This window comes from Astatotilapia calliptera, chromosome 6 (assembly GCF_964374335.1).
Source record: "Astatotilapia calliptera chromosome 6, fAstCal68.1, whole genome shotgun sequence".
Taxonomy (NCBI): Eukaryota; Metazoa; Chordata; class Actinopteri; order Cichliformes; family Cichlidae; genus Astatotilapia; species Astatotilapia calliptera.
The window spans coordinates 17,692,235-17,710,152 of record NC_137427.1 but is presented as its reverse complement, the minus strand read 5'-3'; the positions used below and the strand labels follow the sequence as shown (position 1 = coordinate 17,710,152).

Genomic DNA, 17,918 nt, shown 5'->3' with positions numbered 1-17,918 from the left:
TCCACTAAAATCAGGATAATGTCGAAAATGGGTACACTTTGGTCATTAAGAGATGGACATGGTCAGAAAGAACGCATGGGTAGGATGTGGAGTTTAAATGATGCTCAGTTGGGGCTCAAAGTATACACTTCACCATCACGAGCAGCCTGAACATAAATAGAAAGCAGGATTGCTTGCTTACATGAGATTCTGACCCCACCACACAAATTTTGCAGCAGAAATTAAGAATCATCAGAGCAAGAGAGGAGAAATGATGTGGGTTTCTGCTCTTGTTCCCATCTGCTTCAACATTTCGCCTCTACTAAAGATACTCTTCTGCATATCTTGGTTGTAACAAGTGCTAAATTAGTTACTGCATCAACAAGTGTTTTTTCCTGCTAATTTGACATTTCCTCTTTTTTGCTGTATTCCGTGTAAACGCTAAAGGTGGTTGTGTTGGGGGATATCCCAGCACATCTGCAGTTTCTAAAAAAAACTCGCCTGGCCCCAACAGCCACACCACATTCAGAGTCACTTAGAATCATCTTGATGACATTCACTTTGAACTTCAATAGGCCACGCAGACCATGTGTTCATGCCCGAATGTAGTGGGACGCTGACACGTGATCGTATGATTAGATAGTTGCATTAATAAGTAGTTAATCAGATGTACCTATCAAAGTGGGCAGGGAGCATCCATCTTTAGCAAAAAGCGTAAATTGGTAACTTTATTTTAGGGTAAATGTAGAAATAAAATACAAGAAGATATGAAGGCGCATTAGCTCCCTCTAGTGGCCACTAGTGATTTGAAAACAGCACAAATGAACGTAACATCAAGAATAAAAAACAGGGAAAAAAAACAAACAAAACACACACAACCCAGCAACTATCAGAACTAAAATTATTACATGACTACAGCAGTGCAATAAACACATTTTAATTAACAGTGCATTACTGTACAGGGTAGGTCTTGCTTGGGGGGAGAAATGTACAAAGCAGATGCTTTTAAATATTTTCATCTCTAATCCAAACACTGGACAGGGGGGGAAAGGTCCCTTTCAAGGTGAAGCGTCGGTTTCTCTTTTTTTGTTTTATTTTTTTTGCGTTTTTTTTAAACAAACATCCAAAATCTGCATTAACAGGCATTCCTAGTTTGTTACAATGCATGCTAGTTATTAAAACACTACACCAGAGTCCAATTTAATACAAAGCTGATGTCAGTTTAGAGGAAGAAGAAAAATCACAAAGGACCTGAACAAATAAATAAAAAAGTGAGCTCTGAATTCCTGTACAAGACTTTGTAGAATATCAATGTACAAAACATCACTTAAAAACATTTGTAGCTTAAACCGCTGTTACAAATACATTTTTTAAGCAAGTTTCCCCCCCCCCCCCTTTTTTCTTTTTAATCATTAGTATACAATATTTGAACACGAATGCACAAACATGGTCATTTGTGTCTGAGGTCTCAAGGATGTGAAAATCCAAAAAAAATTGTTTACTGCGCGCGGGAGGGTCTCATTTCTGTCTGCAAATAGTGAGATGTTTCAATTCAGGCCGTTTAAATGCTACAGTATTGATTCCTCTAAACACAGCCTAAACTAATTTCTTCATTCTGTTGGCGCTTTGCACACCGATTCCACTGGACGACAATCGTGGAGCCCGAGAAGAAGCATCGCTCAGTATTTTACTAAAGTTTCACATTTTATGCAATCAGTTAAAGAACACATTTGTTACTATGCAGACTCTTGTATCAACACTTGAATTTGTCACAGTGGGCCTCATGCAAGAACCACTTGCTTAAAGCAGATCCTTTCTACCATAATCTGAGATGACAATTTATACAATTTGGCAGGTGCATGCACATTTTCCCCCACACCCGTACAGCTGCATAATGACTGCAGTTGAAGGAACAGAAACTCAGCTGCCAGTTTATGATTATACACACTTAACTAGATGTAATGCTCTATAATATGACATCCTGCAATAAATCCTACCTTCATGAAGGTTGTAATTTCTGATTAAGTGGTTCCATAAAAAGGTGGTGATTCTGTGGAAGTGTTATGCACCAAAGTGACAGGCGTTTATTATTTTGCCCCAGTAAGATCACTAAAAGGCAACAAAACAGTAGAAACCCACTGTGAAAGCTGGATTTACTGCAGGACTGCTAGTTTTAGCCGTGCCTACCAAAATAAACCTGCAGCAGAGCCTCAGGTAGTCATGTAAGAAAGGCCAAAGTATTTCTTCTTGGAATCTAACAGCACACGTCATGGTTGGTGTTGCAGGCGAGGGATCACACCAACACCAAATGCCTCGCACAGGCCGTTTGTTCTTGGATTTAAAACTGGAACCACCTTGCCAGCTTGCTTGAAAACCCTCTTTTATATCACAGGTATATTCTTGTGTGTGATCCAGTAATCCAAAATGTTCTTGAAAATATTTAAGGTGGGATAAGAGCTCTGGAGCTGCAGAATCTGTCTTCAGCTTAGATCAACAACAACCGATTTAAATATCTTCCGCGTGCCTTCACAGGCGTCATACAGGATGTCCACTTTAAATAAAAATAGATTATTTGCAAAAAAATGAGTTCTAAACAGATGGTGAGTTTAAACATGTACATTACTACTAAAAATAACAGCAAATAACTGTTATATACAATAAACAGGAGGGAAATAATGGTTCCTGTGCTATATCAAAAACCTGTTACTACACAGTTTTTTTGGACTGCTAGTACTGGATATATCCAACATCAGGAGCTTAAATTCTTCTTCTTTATTTATTTATGTATTCTTTTTTAATGTGCAGATTGTGATTTTGTAAAGAACTATTGGACTGAATTAAGATGGTCTGTATAAGCACGTCAAACAAGCTCTTGCATGAGGCCCACTGTACGATCTTCATCTTGTGGCTCTCTGGGTTAACACTAATTTCCACACAGTGACTCAGCCTGTGCCTTCCCACACAAGCACCTCAGGAGAATATACCGACATAGTGATAATGCCCACAGGCATTGTAATGGCACTTTGATTGCTGCACACACACACACACACACACACACGCACGCACACGCTACGTTTTGTTTACATAATTGATCGCTTGAAGTATTTCCTTCACCTATCAGATTTAGTTTGCTCTTTAAATGCAATAAAGAGCCCCTGATGACTCATCGGGCCAGTAAAGTGACCTTTTTACTATGGAGCCCTTTACTTGAACTTTACAAATGATGATCTAGCTGAGGGCTTCAAATGCCGCGTTGGAGCACAAAGCTAGACTGTCTGGATCTTATAACGATACTCAATTTAAAGGACCAGTTTTCACAGGTCAGTTTTGAGATGCGTGTCAGTGTGTGGATCGGGTCCTGCTCAGATCTTCGCGTGCATTTGCCGAAGGGTCGGCCTTGCCACTGGTTCTTCCACCGTCACATGCCTGACACTGCAATAAATCCTTTTGGCAGGGCTCCATGGTGACAGCCACTCCCACGCCGCTGCGGCCTGAAGTCATGTGGGTCACCTCTGACCAAGTGTCCTGCTCTGGGTCGTAACACTCCACACTGTCGAGGAAAGTGCTGCCATCGTAACCTCCTGTAAGCACAGCACAGATCTGAGCTATGGATAACAAACACTAAGTGGAGTGAGTAAATAGGAGTTAGTTATTGCTACTGTGACTCATAAAAACTTAAATATTTACATTTTATAGTCACAAAAACTGAACAAGTTACCCAAGGTTAATCATGCCTTGCAAAATACATCTAAACACTTAACGGTTACACTACAAAGAGTTTTAATACGCAGACACATTAAAAAGAAAGCACACCCTGTTTCTAATTTTGACTTCCTAGGTAAACACAACATCACATGACATATTACACACTCTGGCATTATTTATTTAACACAAACTGAAACGCAGAAGCAGTGTGTGAAAACCAAAAAAACTAAATAAAAACAAACAAACAAACAAACAAACCTGCAAAGACGCAATTGAACAAACCACAAGACAACCGTCCATGGTGGTGAAGGCGTTATGATATGGGCATGTTTTACAGCCACAAGACCAAAGTACTGTTTACCAAAGTATTCTAGAGTCAAGTGTGAGGCCATCTGCCTGACAGCTGAAATTTGGCCAAAACGAGGTCATGCAACAGGCCAATGATCGCGAGAACAGTAGCAAAGCTACTAAAGAATGGCTGAAAAAGTAAACAATGAAGGTGTTGTAATATCCCAAAGTCCAAACCTCAACCTGAATGAAATGCTGTGGTGTGGTGCTCGTGACCTAAATGAGTACTGGCTCACACCCAATGATTGTAAATGTGGGAGGTGAACAAAATAATTGCATTGATATCGGTATAATAATTAAAACATATTTTGTAAATCAAATCGTTGCTTTTTTCTCAGCAGGCTTCTACGAGCTACATTACTCACCCAACACATAGATGCGTCCATGCAGCGCAGTGACTCCCAGAGCACTGCGTCTGTGCCTCATGGAGGCAGCAAAGCTCCACGTATCGGTTTCTACATCATAGCGCTCCACCGTGTTCAGCTGGTTGGTGCCATCGTATCCGCCCATCACAAAGATCTGATTGCCAAGTGCACACACGCCTAAAAGAAAAGGTCAACTGTTTCATTTATTCAAACTAAATGTGGGCAGACACATGTAAGCACATGCCAGAACTGGCTGAAGAAAAGAGTAACGTCTACGCTACGGTCACAGGTAGCTTTGTTTTGACTGCCATCATAAAAAAAAGAAAAAAAAAAAAAGGAAAATACAATTAAAACTCCAGGCCAACCATGTATTTAAGGACACACAAAGAAAGGCATACACACTCCCCACATAAGTGTTTTGTTTTTTCTTTAATGCGTTTCTTGATTAAGAAAAATCATTGCCTCTGCCAAGGAGGTTGTGTTTATTTTAACACTTGTGTGAGGGTTGTAAAATGTTACCAATCCATTCAAATTTGGCTTACATCCACCATGATCTTAAAAGGTCAACATAATGATTTATTTGCTTAAAAAAAAAAAAAAAAAAAAAAAAAGAAGAGAAAAAAAGAAAAAGAAAAGAAAGAATCCTTATAACTTAGAAACTATGATCCTTACAAATAGGGCTGCACGATTAATCGTTAGAAAATCGCAATCTCAATTTATACTTATGTGCGATCTTATTTCCAAATGACAACAATTTAAAAAAAAAAAAAAAAAAAAAAAAAAAGACGATGACTGTACCGCATTTTGATCCGGGACGTAATCTGCATGAAAACAAGCGCTCACTCTTCCTGCTCAACAAATGACAAGGGCGGAGCCTTATACCACGTGATACAGAAGCTGGCTGCTAAAATTGGCAGGGAAAAAACAACGGAGAGCACGTCAGGGATGACGAGAAAGTGACCGGAGAAAATCCGTCCCGGTCAACCACCCAAACATCAATAATGGGAACCTTATACAGCGCTTCCCTATACCCGTCGAACTCCCGCAGGCACAAAGAAATTACGGAGGCTATCACTTATCACCTGACCAAAGATATGGCTCCCATCAACACTGTGCAAAACGAGGGATTTAGGAAAATGATCAACACCCTAGACAAACGAGTGCCGTCCCGCAACTATTTTTCTATTGTTGCACTACCTGCTCTATACACGCAGTGTCGAGGAACGGTGGAGATGGAATTTCAAGCAGTACAACATTTTGTGGCAACAACAAAATGTGAGACATTTGTTGTTTTTATGTTTATTTATTGTTTTTATGTTCAGTCTCAACTGTTACGAAGTTGATGTGCAGTTAATAAGTGCAATAAATATTTATACTGGAAAAGAAAATCGTGAGAGAATCGTGATCTCAATTCTAAGCAAAAAAAAAAAAAAAAAAAAAAAAAAATCGTGATTCTCATTTTATGCAAAATCGTGCAGCCCTACTTACAAATGTGGTGTGTCAACATATATGAAGTACCAGCATAAAGATTTTAATTATCATGTCAAATTTGACCTCTTCAAGGTCAACACACAGATCTGGAGGTCATAGAGCTATTTAAAACATTTAATCATATAAGGTATGATCAATGGAGATTTTAAAGATAAAATTTTCTTTGGACTTCTGACCTATGTTTTTATTGTCAACATTTAATTTCTACTGCACTACAAACATTATTTTTTTTAAGCAAATTGAAAACTAACGAAATCCAAAAAAAAAAATTAAAAATGAATGAATACAAAACACAATACTAATCCCTTAAAATTTAAATAGTGCCCAAATGGTGAGGTGCTTGGGTGGGGGGATTGTGCTCGGAGTGCTTCTTGTTTATTGACTCTGTGCAGAGACTGACAACATAGCAGATTTTGCCCACTGTAGCAAAGCCAAAATATCTCATGGACACCTTTATCCTATCACACACAGTTTAGAAGATGGATGCTGCCAGAGCAATGACACTCATTGGTTTGGGAAGTCCAGTTTCAAAACCTCAACCTGAGCATTTTTACCGTCTCCATCGGTATGTTTTGAAACCAGAAGTGAGGAGTTATCTCTGGATCTCTGTATGTTTGATTTAGTCTGAGCTGAAACTAGCGATTGAGCCTTAATAAGTCATGAGGAAAGTTCACTGAGATCACAGAAAAAAGTCGCTTAGGGCCATTTTCACTTAGATTTCTATTCAAATGGAAGTCTTTTTACAAACAGATACATGATTTACATGATATCGAAGTTTGACTGACCCACACAATCACTGAATTTCACACAGGTTTCAAGTAACAGCATTTGATTGTTAAAATATGAGAGTTTTTTGGTCACGGTTGACAGGACACGCTGTTCAAAACTGTGGACAGAGCGATAACCAGTGTTGACATGGTCAGACCTGTTACCAGTCGTTAACCCCAGATGCACGTTACAAAACACACCTTCTTCCTTTTATAACTTATCGCAGAAGTTAAAAAAGTAACACAAAACTAAGCTTACCAATTTGACAAAAGGGGCCACAGTCACGCTTCTGTTTATTTTACACCAAAATATGGAAAGTAGTAACAATAAGAGTACTAATAAGCATCCATACATAAAGACTTCCTGCCAAAGTCTTGGGTCTGTTCTCTAGATATGAGTAATAACTGCTGAGGTAACTAGTTTCTTCCCAGAGTCCAGTTGGATTTCACATCTCAAAGCTTGCCAAAAGACGTCAATAAAATGCCTAGATATTTTGGCTTCACTTTTTCCATATACACTCTACTGCAAGATTATTATAGGTTCTGTCTAATTTCTCAATTGTTTTTTCTTTTTTTTTGAGAAATGTTGCTTTTTACCTGAAATCTTTGTTTATTTGCTTTGCCTCACTATTAAGCTGCCCTTGCTGTCTGGTTTAAGTACTGCTTGGGTCTACCTAGCAAAAACAGGAAGGTCTGCAGGGGCAGGAAGTCTTGCAAATCTTTACAAATCACAGGTGGAAAACTGCACGGGCAGTTGTGTAAATTGATTGTTTTTCAGAAACGTTTTTCATCATTAGGAGGCAGCTTTACAATTCCTTCTTACCAGCTCCGGAGCGGACCGTGTTCATCGGAGCCATGGTCTTCCACTCATCCTTCTCAGGGTTGTAGCACTCACAGGAACTGAGCCGGTTGGCCCCGTCGAACCCCCCCACAGCGTAGAGCAGCCGGTTGATGACCGCCACACCCACACCGATACGTCGTGTTAACATCGGGGCTACCAGCTGCCACTGATCCTGTTCTGGATCATACCTGTGGAGAACCAACACAAACTAAGAAGGCTACATAGTTTGAAAAGAAAGTAATTATCGCTATATTTCCGAGCTTTAAATTCCCGTTTTCTTTTTGCCAACTAATAACATTAGTCAGTTTACTTATCGGGTTTCTAAATCGCAAATGTAACCAACTCTTGTAACTAATCATCCCAATGAATGAACCACTGCCAGGAGTCTGCTCCACAGATTCATTAGTTTCATTCCTCAGTATCTGTGGTTAGCCGTTGTGCTACAGTGCGTCATATGTGCTTTCGGATGTTACATGATTGTTCAGACTGGCTGGACATGTTCCTTTTTCACAGAGACTGTGGGCTACCTGCGTAAGATCTTCTATTTTAGGAACAAAGCCAACTTTTGGGTAAAGTTTCTGCCTTGAATTAAAATGTACGTAATCCCAGTTTTAAATGGGTAGCAGTGAAAAATCTGGGGCAGGTTTATGTCAAGGTTAGTCAGAGCAAGGCCAATACGGCACCTCGGATATTTCTCATGGGACTTGATGGGCTCTCCGCTTCCCTTTTTGTTATTATTTATTAAAATGTATGTTGTTAAGTCACTGTTCATACCCAACACCAGAAAGCACCTAAACAAAGCTGCCGTTTCACAGGTGTGGATTAAAAGCTGCATCCGGCAGGATTATCTCAAGATGTTAAGCAATCTGAGAAAGAATGAGTATTAGTTCTTCTTGATCTGGTCATATAACAATGTTCGTACAAGCATTTCGTGCCAAGCTTAGATTGAGAGAGAAACAAAAGGTGTCTTGTTTCTCTTTTCAATTGTCACTAAGTTTAATATTACAAAAATATTTCCCTGTAGACTCAAACACCCTCACAGCAGCTTTGTGTGATCTAAAAATAAATTGCAGGAAGTAAAATGTTTCCAGGAAGTTACCCGATTACTTCTCTTGACAGACACAACCATAAGCCTTTCATTAAAATGACCTGTGCTGACCACATACTGTAATTGTTACTTAACTATTCAACCAGTAAAAGACTGCTGGTTTTCTTTCTACATTCAAACACACATAATTGATAAAAGAATAAATTCAAAATAGGCAGAATTGGTCTGTGTAATAAAAGTAATACCATCTTCCATTATTAGCCAACTTGACTTACCTTTCCACACTATTATGATGAATGCACCCATGTGATCCACCAACTGCATATACCATGCCATCGATGACCCCGACTCCGATTCGGTTCCTGGGCACGCTCATGGGTGCACACGGCAGCCAGCAGTTGTTCATAGGATTGTAACAGTCTAAAGCGTTTGAGTCCATGTTACCATCAGGCGCGTTGTTTCTTCCACCAACAGCATAGAAAAGCCCACTGATCACACAGGCGGCCAGGCCGCTTCGGGGTACCTGCAGGTCGGCAAGCCTCAGCCAGGTTCCCGTGCAAGGGTTGTAAGCCTCCAGGTAGCTGAGCGACTGACGGAAATAACCCCCTGCTGTGTAGATGAGCTGCGGCACCTTGGGAGTTCTGCAAGAAATCACTTTGGTGGGTTTGTGGAGGGTGAGGTCCTGGAAGATCTGAGCCAGGTAGTCTTTACACTGTGGGTCCCAGTCCAGAGACTGAAGCTGGGTCTGCAGGAAGTTGGGGGTGAGGGAATGGCAGCGGACAGCCTGGAGTAAGGCTTGGACGTACGGTCGCCTGTTCTCCCGGTCATATCGCACCCAGGCCACGCATGCCTGGAAGACTTCGGACTCACAGCGCACGTTGAGCTCGTCGCGGCTGATCAGGTTGACCAGCTGGCAGTGGGACAAGTTGAAGAATTCCTCTTGGGTTGCTACCTGGAAAGCAGGAGTACAGATTTAAAGTAACTTTTTATGATACACGTGTTGTTAAAGAATAAAGTACCTGGTGTGAGTAATTACAACAACTGGAAAGATTTTTCAAACAACTGATTAATATTTCTGAGCTAAAAGTTTCCAGACAGCTAATGACAGCTGCATAAGTCCAAAATCCAGACATATATGACTGAATGGAATCTAGACCAGCAGCAAATTCTCATCTAATTTTCTTACCTAAAGTAACTGCTGGATCAATTAAACTGTGCACAGTCTGTTCCAAATACAAACAGATTTATTTTAAATTATGGATCAATCATGTAATCTTTATCAGTTGGTTTTTGCTTATTTTGATCAATTATAACATAACGGTGAGGACAAAACAAACTCTTGCAACAAATAATCTCTTTCTAACAAAGGAAAACTGGTTTCCTACCCTGACAGCCACAATATATTTAAAAAGTCAAATCTCTGGTGAGCAGGCATGTATTGAATATTATACCATTTATAGGTTTTAACCTCACAGACAGACATGTGACACGTCTTTGTCATAAGCTGGACCTACCCTTGATCTTATCTCCTTATGAGGGAGAAATATTAACTGTCCTTTCATTTCTTGTACTGTGTTGTATCATCATCTTTTGCAGTCAGTTATGCTTCAGCCACCAGTAAACCCACATAGATACTCACAAGTCATCGTGACTCATAGCTTGAATTCTCTTGGCCTTCTTGTGAAGAGAATTCAAGCTATGAGTCTGCCAGTGGACTCATAGCTTGAACCCACCAGAAGAAACCACAATGCAGCAAGTGAAACATTGTTTACTCAGACCTCAAAACACTTTACACACAGATTTCCTGCCCCAAAAACTTGAACAGATTTGTAGAATGTTTAATTCTTGATATCTAAGTTACAAAATCATTACTTAAGCGCCACAAATTAGGAAAAAACAATTACAAGGAGTGGCTCCAACTTCATGTGCAGCCCAACAATGCAGTTCAGTGATTCTAACGAAAATGCTTTCATTCGAGATGCTATTTAAGCCTTACCTGGCTGAAGTTCATGTAGATGTATTCTCTGGCCTTCTGGTGGAGCTCTGTGCAACCGATCTGCTCTGCAAAGCTGGCAATGCCAATAGCGTTGCTGGGGTCAAGCTGCTGGACGAGGAAATCACAGCAGGCCTTGACCACGCTGTCTATCTGGTACATGACAGCACCATTCATCACATGGATGACACACTTCTCACCCACAGAGATGCTGGCTGTGTAGGCAAACTCTATCAGTCTGTCCATTACCTGAAATGGTGAAAAGACACAACGTAAGGGGTTGGACTGTGGGAGGTCAGTGCACAGATGAGAAAATTAGAGCGAGAGAAGCTGGAGAGAAAAATTATTTAATGCTATGCTAAATTCTGGAAGGAAGGAACCCAGATTAGCATCTCACAAGCTATCACGTCATAGATATTGTTTCGATCACACTCTATGTGAGCTCAGTAAACACCCAACGCAAGTAAAGGAAGTCAAGATAAAACTGTTTAGCCACTGTGCATACCTGTTTTACAGAGAGAGAGCTTACTTTTTAAAAAGGTGGAACTTCAGTCCTGAGTACCATAGAAAAATATTTATGCACTTTTACATATGACTCATAATTACTTTGAACATATTATTTGCTCATGGAAAAAAAGATTTAAAAAAAAAAAAAAGAGAGAAATGCACTCAATCCATGGGTACACACATTTTCCGAATATAAATTACATGTATTGTAAAAATGTTTTAAGCACTTCAGATAAAGACATTAACAATCATAAAGTGTGATGTAGAAAATGTAAAATCCAAATATGCAGTCATATAGCAACAAGGAGGAGTCCTACAGAGCAACTAAAAAGGGCAGGCATCGTAGCAAACCCTCCAAGATGCTTGGAATAACCCATTTGGTTAATAATCAGTGTGATGTAAGGCTGATATTCATTTAGTTTTGACTTTTAATTGCACTTGTACAAAGATAAATGATAAAGAAAAACAGTGGATGGTGTTATCTATAAAGGTATGATCATCTGAGTATGGTTTTAAAGCAATTCTGACTTTCTGTTTCACTTTAAAGCAGTGCAGGATTTTTGTGGGAGTGGAGCCATTTTTTTCTAACAATGCTGGAAAAGCCCATTGTGGTATACAGCTTGGTTTTAAAGTTACAATTCCCATACATACTGGATTTTCCTTGTAATAATGTGAGGCCGGTTTATGCTGAAAGAGGAGTAACTCGATTCCCATTTAGTTATTCGGAAGTCAACAAATAAACACAATACTACAGCTACATTTAAATGAGTACAAATCAAACAAAACATTCAGGCAAGGATAAAACAGACTAACCTTGGGGTGAATTCCTTCGATGGGCACCAACTCCATACCGCACTCCTTCAGGCCGTTGGTGAACATGGCCCTGAAGACCGGGGACGAGGAGGCCAACACCACCTTGTGAGCCACAAAGTCCACCGCCTCCAGGTCCTTGTAGCGCACGCGTAGCGTGACGTCGCACAGCTGCCGCTCCAGCCGCAGCTCGTTCATGATGGCGAAGGCGGCTGACGTGTGGCTCTCGAGCGTGTAGCTGAAGACGCGGTGACCATTGCGCGTGGACGGAGTCACCAGCGCTTTGTATTCTGTCAAACACTCCGTCATTTCCTACCCTTTCTCCTCCTCTTTGGTCGCCTTCTCAAGAACAGTGGACGGCGTTATGGGGCATCCTTGCACCACATGCAGGCATGGGTCGAAATAAAAGAATTTAATTTGAGGAATTTGGTAGACAGCCAAACAGAAAGCTCCAGGCCCTCCTGACTTTTCTATGAGTAAAAGAGTTATGTCTGGTTTATAAAAACATGGGGATTTCCTTGCTATGTTCAGTACTTCAGTCCAGCCATTCGCCCCATTATGGCATTACTAGAGCGTTGAATGCAAGGCTGCCACTCATGGCTGCATGTACTAATATATGCTGCAGTTCCAACATAATTAAAATGCCTTGAATTAAGGGTCCCTCTGGTTTTGTTTGAAGGTTAACTTTTCAGAGAAAGAGTTAGAGAATAGCAGGCAAAGTAAGAACTGCTCCAGACTCAGATCAGTTGTTTGTGTTGGCAACACAGTTGCTTTCCTTTCCACTTCTCTATTATTTCAGCAGAAACGTATTAATCATACCCAGCAATATAAACAGTTAGTTTGCAGTACGTCTCTGTTATCTTGTCTTCCTCTGAGCCTTCTAATCAAATATATTTTGACTGCTCAAAAAGTCTTCAATCAAACAACTCAAGAGCTGTGCCAGATTCACAAACTGTGCAGATCAATCTTGCACAGTGATAAAAAAATAAAATAAAATCTATTGCTTTGTTACAAAAAGTAATAATCAAAGCTGTCTTCAAAAGAGCTATTCAGAGTCCGAGACTCTAGGTGAGGCAGTTGAGCCTTTAGGAATGAAGTGGTAGCGGTGTTTCGTTGTTTTCTCTGGAGAAGCCTTCCTTGAGGATGCCCACCTATTTGTTTGTTTACTTACTAAGAAGCAGTTGGTTCAGCTGACAGCTGGGGAGAGAAAGAGAGAGAGCATGTGTTTGTTTCATACTGATAAACTCTGCTTCTCTGCTCGGTCTACATACGTACATCAATGCCTTGCATAGCGAGTGATTCAGCACTATTCTTTACCTATGAACTCATACAACAAAACTTTATCAATGCAGTGACACATAATTCTCTGTCATTCTTCCTCATGCACTCCACTTACAGTCAAGGCTTTGTCTTTGTAACGATGACTATGCAGCTCATTAAAAAAACAAAAAACAAAAACCATCTTCTGCTTTTATGAGTCCCAAACTCTAGTTCTCTCTATCAGTCGCCAATACTGATGCACAGATCCAGTTTTGTTTTGTACCCCAGTTCTGATACGACACGATTACCTCAACTCAACATACAATAATAAGGTATGTGTTGGTACTGGGTACCAATCCAGGAACAGTGTTTATTTAATACACTGTATTTGAGTAACGAAAAATACTTATCAGGCTTGATTTAAAACATTGCTTTACTAATTCTGTTTGCAATCCAAGACAATTTAAAAAACAAAGGGAGTACTACAATAGCTGTAAGGGCTTATCCAACAGGTGCTCTTAAGTAGGGCAAATGCAAAGTCAGGCTACGTCCACACTAATGTGTTTTGAAAACGCAGCATTTTCTCTCCGCTTTGACCTCCCGTCCACACTGAGACGGCGTTTTCCTCAAGAAAAAACGCAGCATTTTGAAAATGCTCTCGAAAACACATACATTTCAAAACGGAGCTGTCCCGTCGCAGTGTGGACACTCGAAAACGCAGACTTTCTAAAACGATGACGCATTTTAGTCATGTGATGCAGTCATGTGAGCAATTAAACAAAGATAGCCGAGTGCATTATACAGCAGTTGTTTTGATTGCTCTCAACTTTGACAGCCCTAAAAAAGATTAATATCAGTTTGTACATGCTCCGGATAGCTTTTCTTCAAATTCTTTAGTTCTCACTTGCTTTTGCGTGAAAATGACTGAAAATGCTAGTGTGGACGCCGTTTTCAAATCTATCCGGGCTAGTGTGGACGTAGCCTAATGCGTTTTCATTTGTCATGATAGTTTCTCCTTATCTGGCATCGCTTCACACACAGGTAGTGTGCACAGCTGATAAAAGACAGGGTGAAGTGAAACACGCAAAAGAAAAACTGTTGGTGAGGAACTCAAGTGCCTGGAATCCTACCTATTACTTTCAGTACTTTTAAAAGTAAAAAACGTCCACATAGAGAGGCTAACAATATAAGCAAAACAGCAAGTAAGTGTAAGTGAGTGTGTAAGCAGCAGCTAGGGAGTGCTGCTCATTTTGAAGGACAACGCCGTGACTTAAATTAGGCTTTAATTTAACAGGCCAGCATGAGTAAGTGTGCTCTTGCTCTGCCCTGTTGCCAATCCACTGGGGGTTTGAACAGAGGGAACAGTTTGTTCAAACCAACAGCAGAATCCAAGTACATCCATTGCAGCATCTTCCAGACATGTTTAAACCAAATTAGGCTAAGAAAACAAAACAATCTTTTAATCAGAGTCAAGAGGTACTTTTATCGGAGTAATCCAGGAGGAGGAGAGGGCTCTGGCTCTGCAGACTGGCTTACAAACAAATACTTCTACAGGTAATATGTGGGATCAGATCCACTACGTTGAACCCATTAAGTTGAAAATTTAATGCCTTCATTTTTATTCCAATCCCACTTCGTCTTTTCAGAATATGAACTGCCTGCAACATTGACGTACAATACAAGAAACATGTGGTTAATGTCTGTTTGGAGCCCTCTGATCAGGAAGAGTCTGAATTACTCAGCAACAATGCTGCTGTGAGGGTTCAGTTATATAACAAAGCACCCGTGAGTTGTGTATACACACCAACACAAACACACACGCACACTGATCGTTAAGTGAAGCATTGATAAAAGGACGCAAAACAAAAGGCCAGGTTCTATGACCTTGTAGCTTTCCAATCTGCAAATAGGTTACCGTGTTCTTTGCAATCATTAAAGATTAAGGGGGAAAAAAACCCAAACTCAGTTTGAGAGTTTTTCATCTTACCAACAAATGGGAACACGTCAGTGACCATGATGGAACTCGTCATGAGGAAGTCAGCCAGTTAAGCTCGCTGTAATATGAAACACACCGCGATTCACATTTACTGCTGTGCCTCCCCCCTTCCAGGATTCTGGGTGAAATAGTTTCACAGGAGAACATATTGCTCAACTCGCCCACTTTCCACAGCAGACAGAAACGACTCACTGACAAACAAGCTCTCCAAGTCCCACACTATACCTGCTGCATTTCTCTGACATTTCATCAATAATAAAAACACGTTTTTGGGTATGATGAATGCGACAGGTATAACTGGGTCCAAGCCACTCTAAAGACAGTATCTGTTGTTGAATCAATCAATTGATGAATCAGCTGACAAACACTGCACGTATTATGATAACATTTATTGTTAAGACATTTTATAACCTACACATGTGGGAAATCCTGAAATTTCACATGCCATAAGCCAAATGACTCCTAGCAAACATCTGGAGGGTTTTACTCCTCTAACATGAAAAAACTTGTTCATTACAGGTTCTAGAAGTGCAATTAAACTGTCACTCGACGGTGACACTAAACAAGGAAGTTTCAAGGAGTTGGCAGCAGTAAATCCTTACTAAAGGACGAACTCAAACAGAAACTGAAAATGTCCAGTATACATCTTTAAAAGACGAACGTGAACGATAAACCAGCGATTTATGCTGATGCTGCTAAAAATCTTCCACTGCAACCCTAATCTTGACAAGAAAGTTGGCTCATCAACAGCACAGTAATAAAGATGCACACTCACCCCTGACAGAGACCCCGCACGTCGGTTTGCGTGCCACCCTTCAGGCCTACAGGTCTTGGGTGTCTTACAACAACTGGAGGGACTCTACAAGTTTAACAGTTTGATCTGAGCTACACCTACAGCTGTGTCAGCGATTTTTATTTTATTTTGTGCTACAAAGCCAGCAAACGCAATCGAGCCAGAAGTGAAACAAACACAAGTACAGAGTCCAGCGCGTTTCTCGGGCATTTTGGCAACCAGCTCTCTTCGGTGACTCATCGTGAACTCTTCACCGAGCAAACAGTGGAACTGGATGTACCAAAACATGACCCAGAAGTGAAGCCAGTCCTTTACATAAACCCTGATGGACTTGGATTTCCGCGCCATTTACCTGACATGAAGAGCACACAAAAAGCCACCGTGTGTCCTCTACGAGGATCATTTCTGAGCTTGCGTTTGTAAAACAAAAATAATCCACAGACCTGGCATGCAAAGGTAGAGGAGAGCAAGAAAAATCGGCTGCAGGTTTCTGGTGGGTTTGCAACGACGGTGAACTCAGAAGGTCTCACGATGAAAGAGCCGTAATCCCCATCAAAACAACAAGTCAAACGTTTCGGAAACAGAGCTGACAGCAAAATAGGCTCCTAATAATAGACAGTAGAGTAACGGCTGTGAGCCGAGCTCGTAACAAACGTGCTAACAAAGCGGTATCAAAATATATTCTTGCTAACCCGCCCGCACAAAATCCAGATATGTCCAAACAACTGACATTAATCACTAATGGCTCCTTAAATTTGGAATAACAGAGAATTACCGTAGTCTAGAACAATTCCTCCATCGCGGTCTGCCGAGCCCCGAGCCACACAGAAAGGAGGGGAAAGCTGTAACTCAGCGTGACTAAGCATTGTACCGGCCTCATCTCGCCTTCACAATAAGAGCTCGCCACCAAAGCGTTGGCCCGCCTCTGTTTATTACTAATGGCAGACAAACGCTCCCCGTGGGAGGGGGCTTTTATTGAGAAGAAATTCTTAAAACGAAGGAAAAGCTGGGCCAATTTTTGGCAGGGAGCCAAAAACTGCAGCATTAACGTCAATCAAAATCTGTTATAAATACCATATAGAGGATAAAACTGCAAAACAGGTACTTATTTTAGCAACTTAAAAAGGGATCTCATTATGAGAAAATAACTAGAATAATGCAGTAACACTGCTTTAAAACTGTATGAGTAATTGTTGAAACCCCAGCAGGAAATTACTAAACTGGCATTGTTTAACGATCACTATGTTGCTCAGACATAATGGTGTGTGCTCTAGAGACATGGTTATAATGTTCCTGCAGTTCTGCTTTAAAACATGAATGACTCCTACATAGCACAGGAGCTTGGGAGGAATCTGTTTGCAGTGCTGACACACCACTAAGGTTTTTTTCCCCTCCTTCCAAAACACGTAATTCAGGTCACAGAATTTGATGTTCTGCCTAAAAGCCAAAAGGTGGCACCAAAAGCTAACTGTGAGACTGCAAGCATAAACATTCACTTTTGAGTTTACTCCCGTGGAACGAGCTGCCATAATATAACCAAGACATTTAAGCCCTGTTGCTCTGCAACCACAGTTCACCACTCATCACATCAAGCAGTTCATGATAACATTCCATCTATACACCTTAACGCTGAAAGGACTGGCAAATCCTAGATATGAAATGACAAGTCATGATTCATACACCACTTAGAGTTTCCCCCAAGACTCTGTTGTGTGTCTGCGTAAAGATCCAATCAGAGGAAAAAGCTGAAGTAAGCCTTGAGGCACCAAACTGCTCTTCTAGATGGATGCTTCTTATACACCGATAGTCCAAGTGTTGGTTAAGAGTGCACTCACACTTGGACTATCAGTTCCCCAGCTCTGTAATTTCCCAAATTCTGCTAGAGCAAGGAAAAGTACAGGTTTTTCATTTGTGCCTGTGGCATCAAGGGACTATCAAGGGTCTTAACTTATAACAGCTGAGTTTGTTGCAGCAGAATGGAAGCCAGAGTACAGGAAAGATTCTCTGACTTGTTG

The 17,918-nt window shown here is 40.7% G+C and overlaps 1 protein-coding gene across 2 annotated transcripts; it reads right to left on the bottom strand.

The window, feature by feature from the left end:
* Positions 1 to 900: 900 nt before the first annotated feature.
* keap1b (kelch-like ECH-associated protein 1b) lies at positions 901 to 16,829 on the bottom strand. 2 transcript variants are annotated; one of them, XM_026170674.2, is made up of 7 exons: positions 16,679 to 16,829; positions 11,858 to 13,051; positions 10,541 to 10,786; positions 8,820 to 9,496; positions 7,479 to 7,684; positions 4,398 to 4,574; positions 901 to 3,560 (listed from the first exon to the last, which is right to left on the bottom strand). In XM_026170674.2, exons 2-7 carry the CDS (start codon positions 12,161 to 12,163, stop codon positions 3,319 to 3,321), a joined length of 1,854 nt encoding a protein of 617 aa, XP_026026459.2. In that variant the 5' UTR covers positions 12,164 to 13,051; positions 16,679 to 16,829; the 3' UTR covers positions 901 to 3,318. The 2 variants fall into 2 exon arrangements, with proteins under 2 accessions (XP_026026459.2, XP_080158981.1); XM_080302855.1 differs by lacking the exon at positions 16,679 to 16,829 and adding an exon at positions 16,347 to 16,574.
* Positions 16,830 to 17,918: the final 1,089 nt, after the last annotated feature.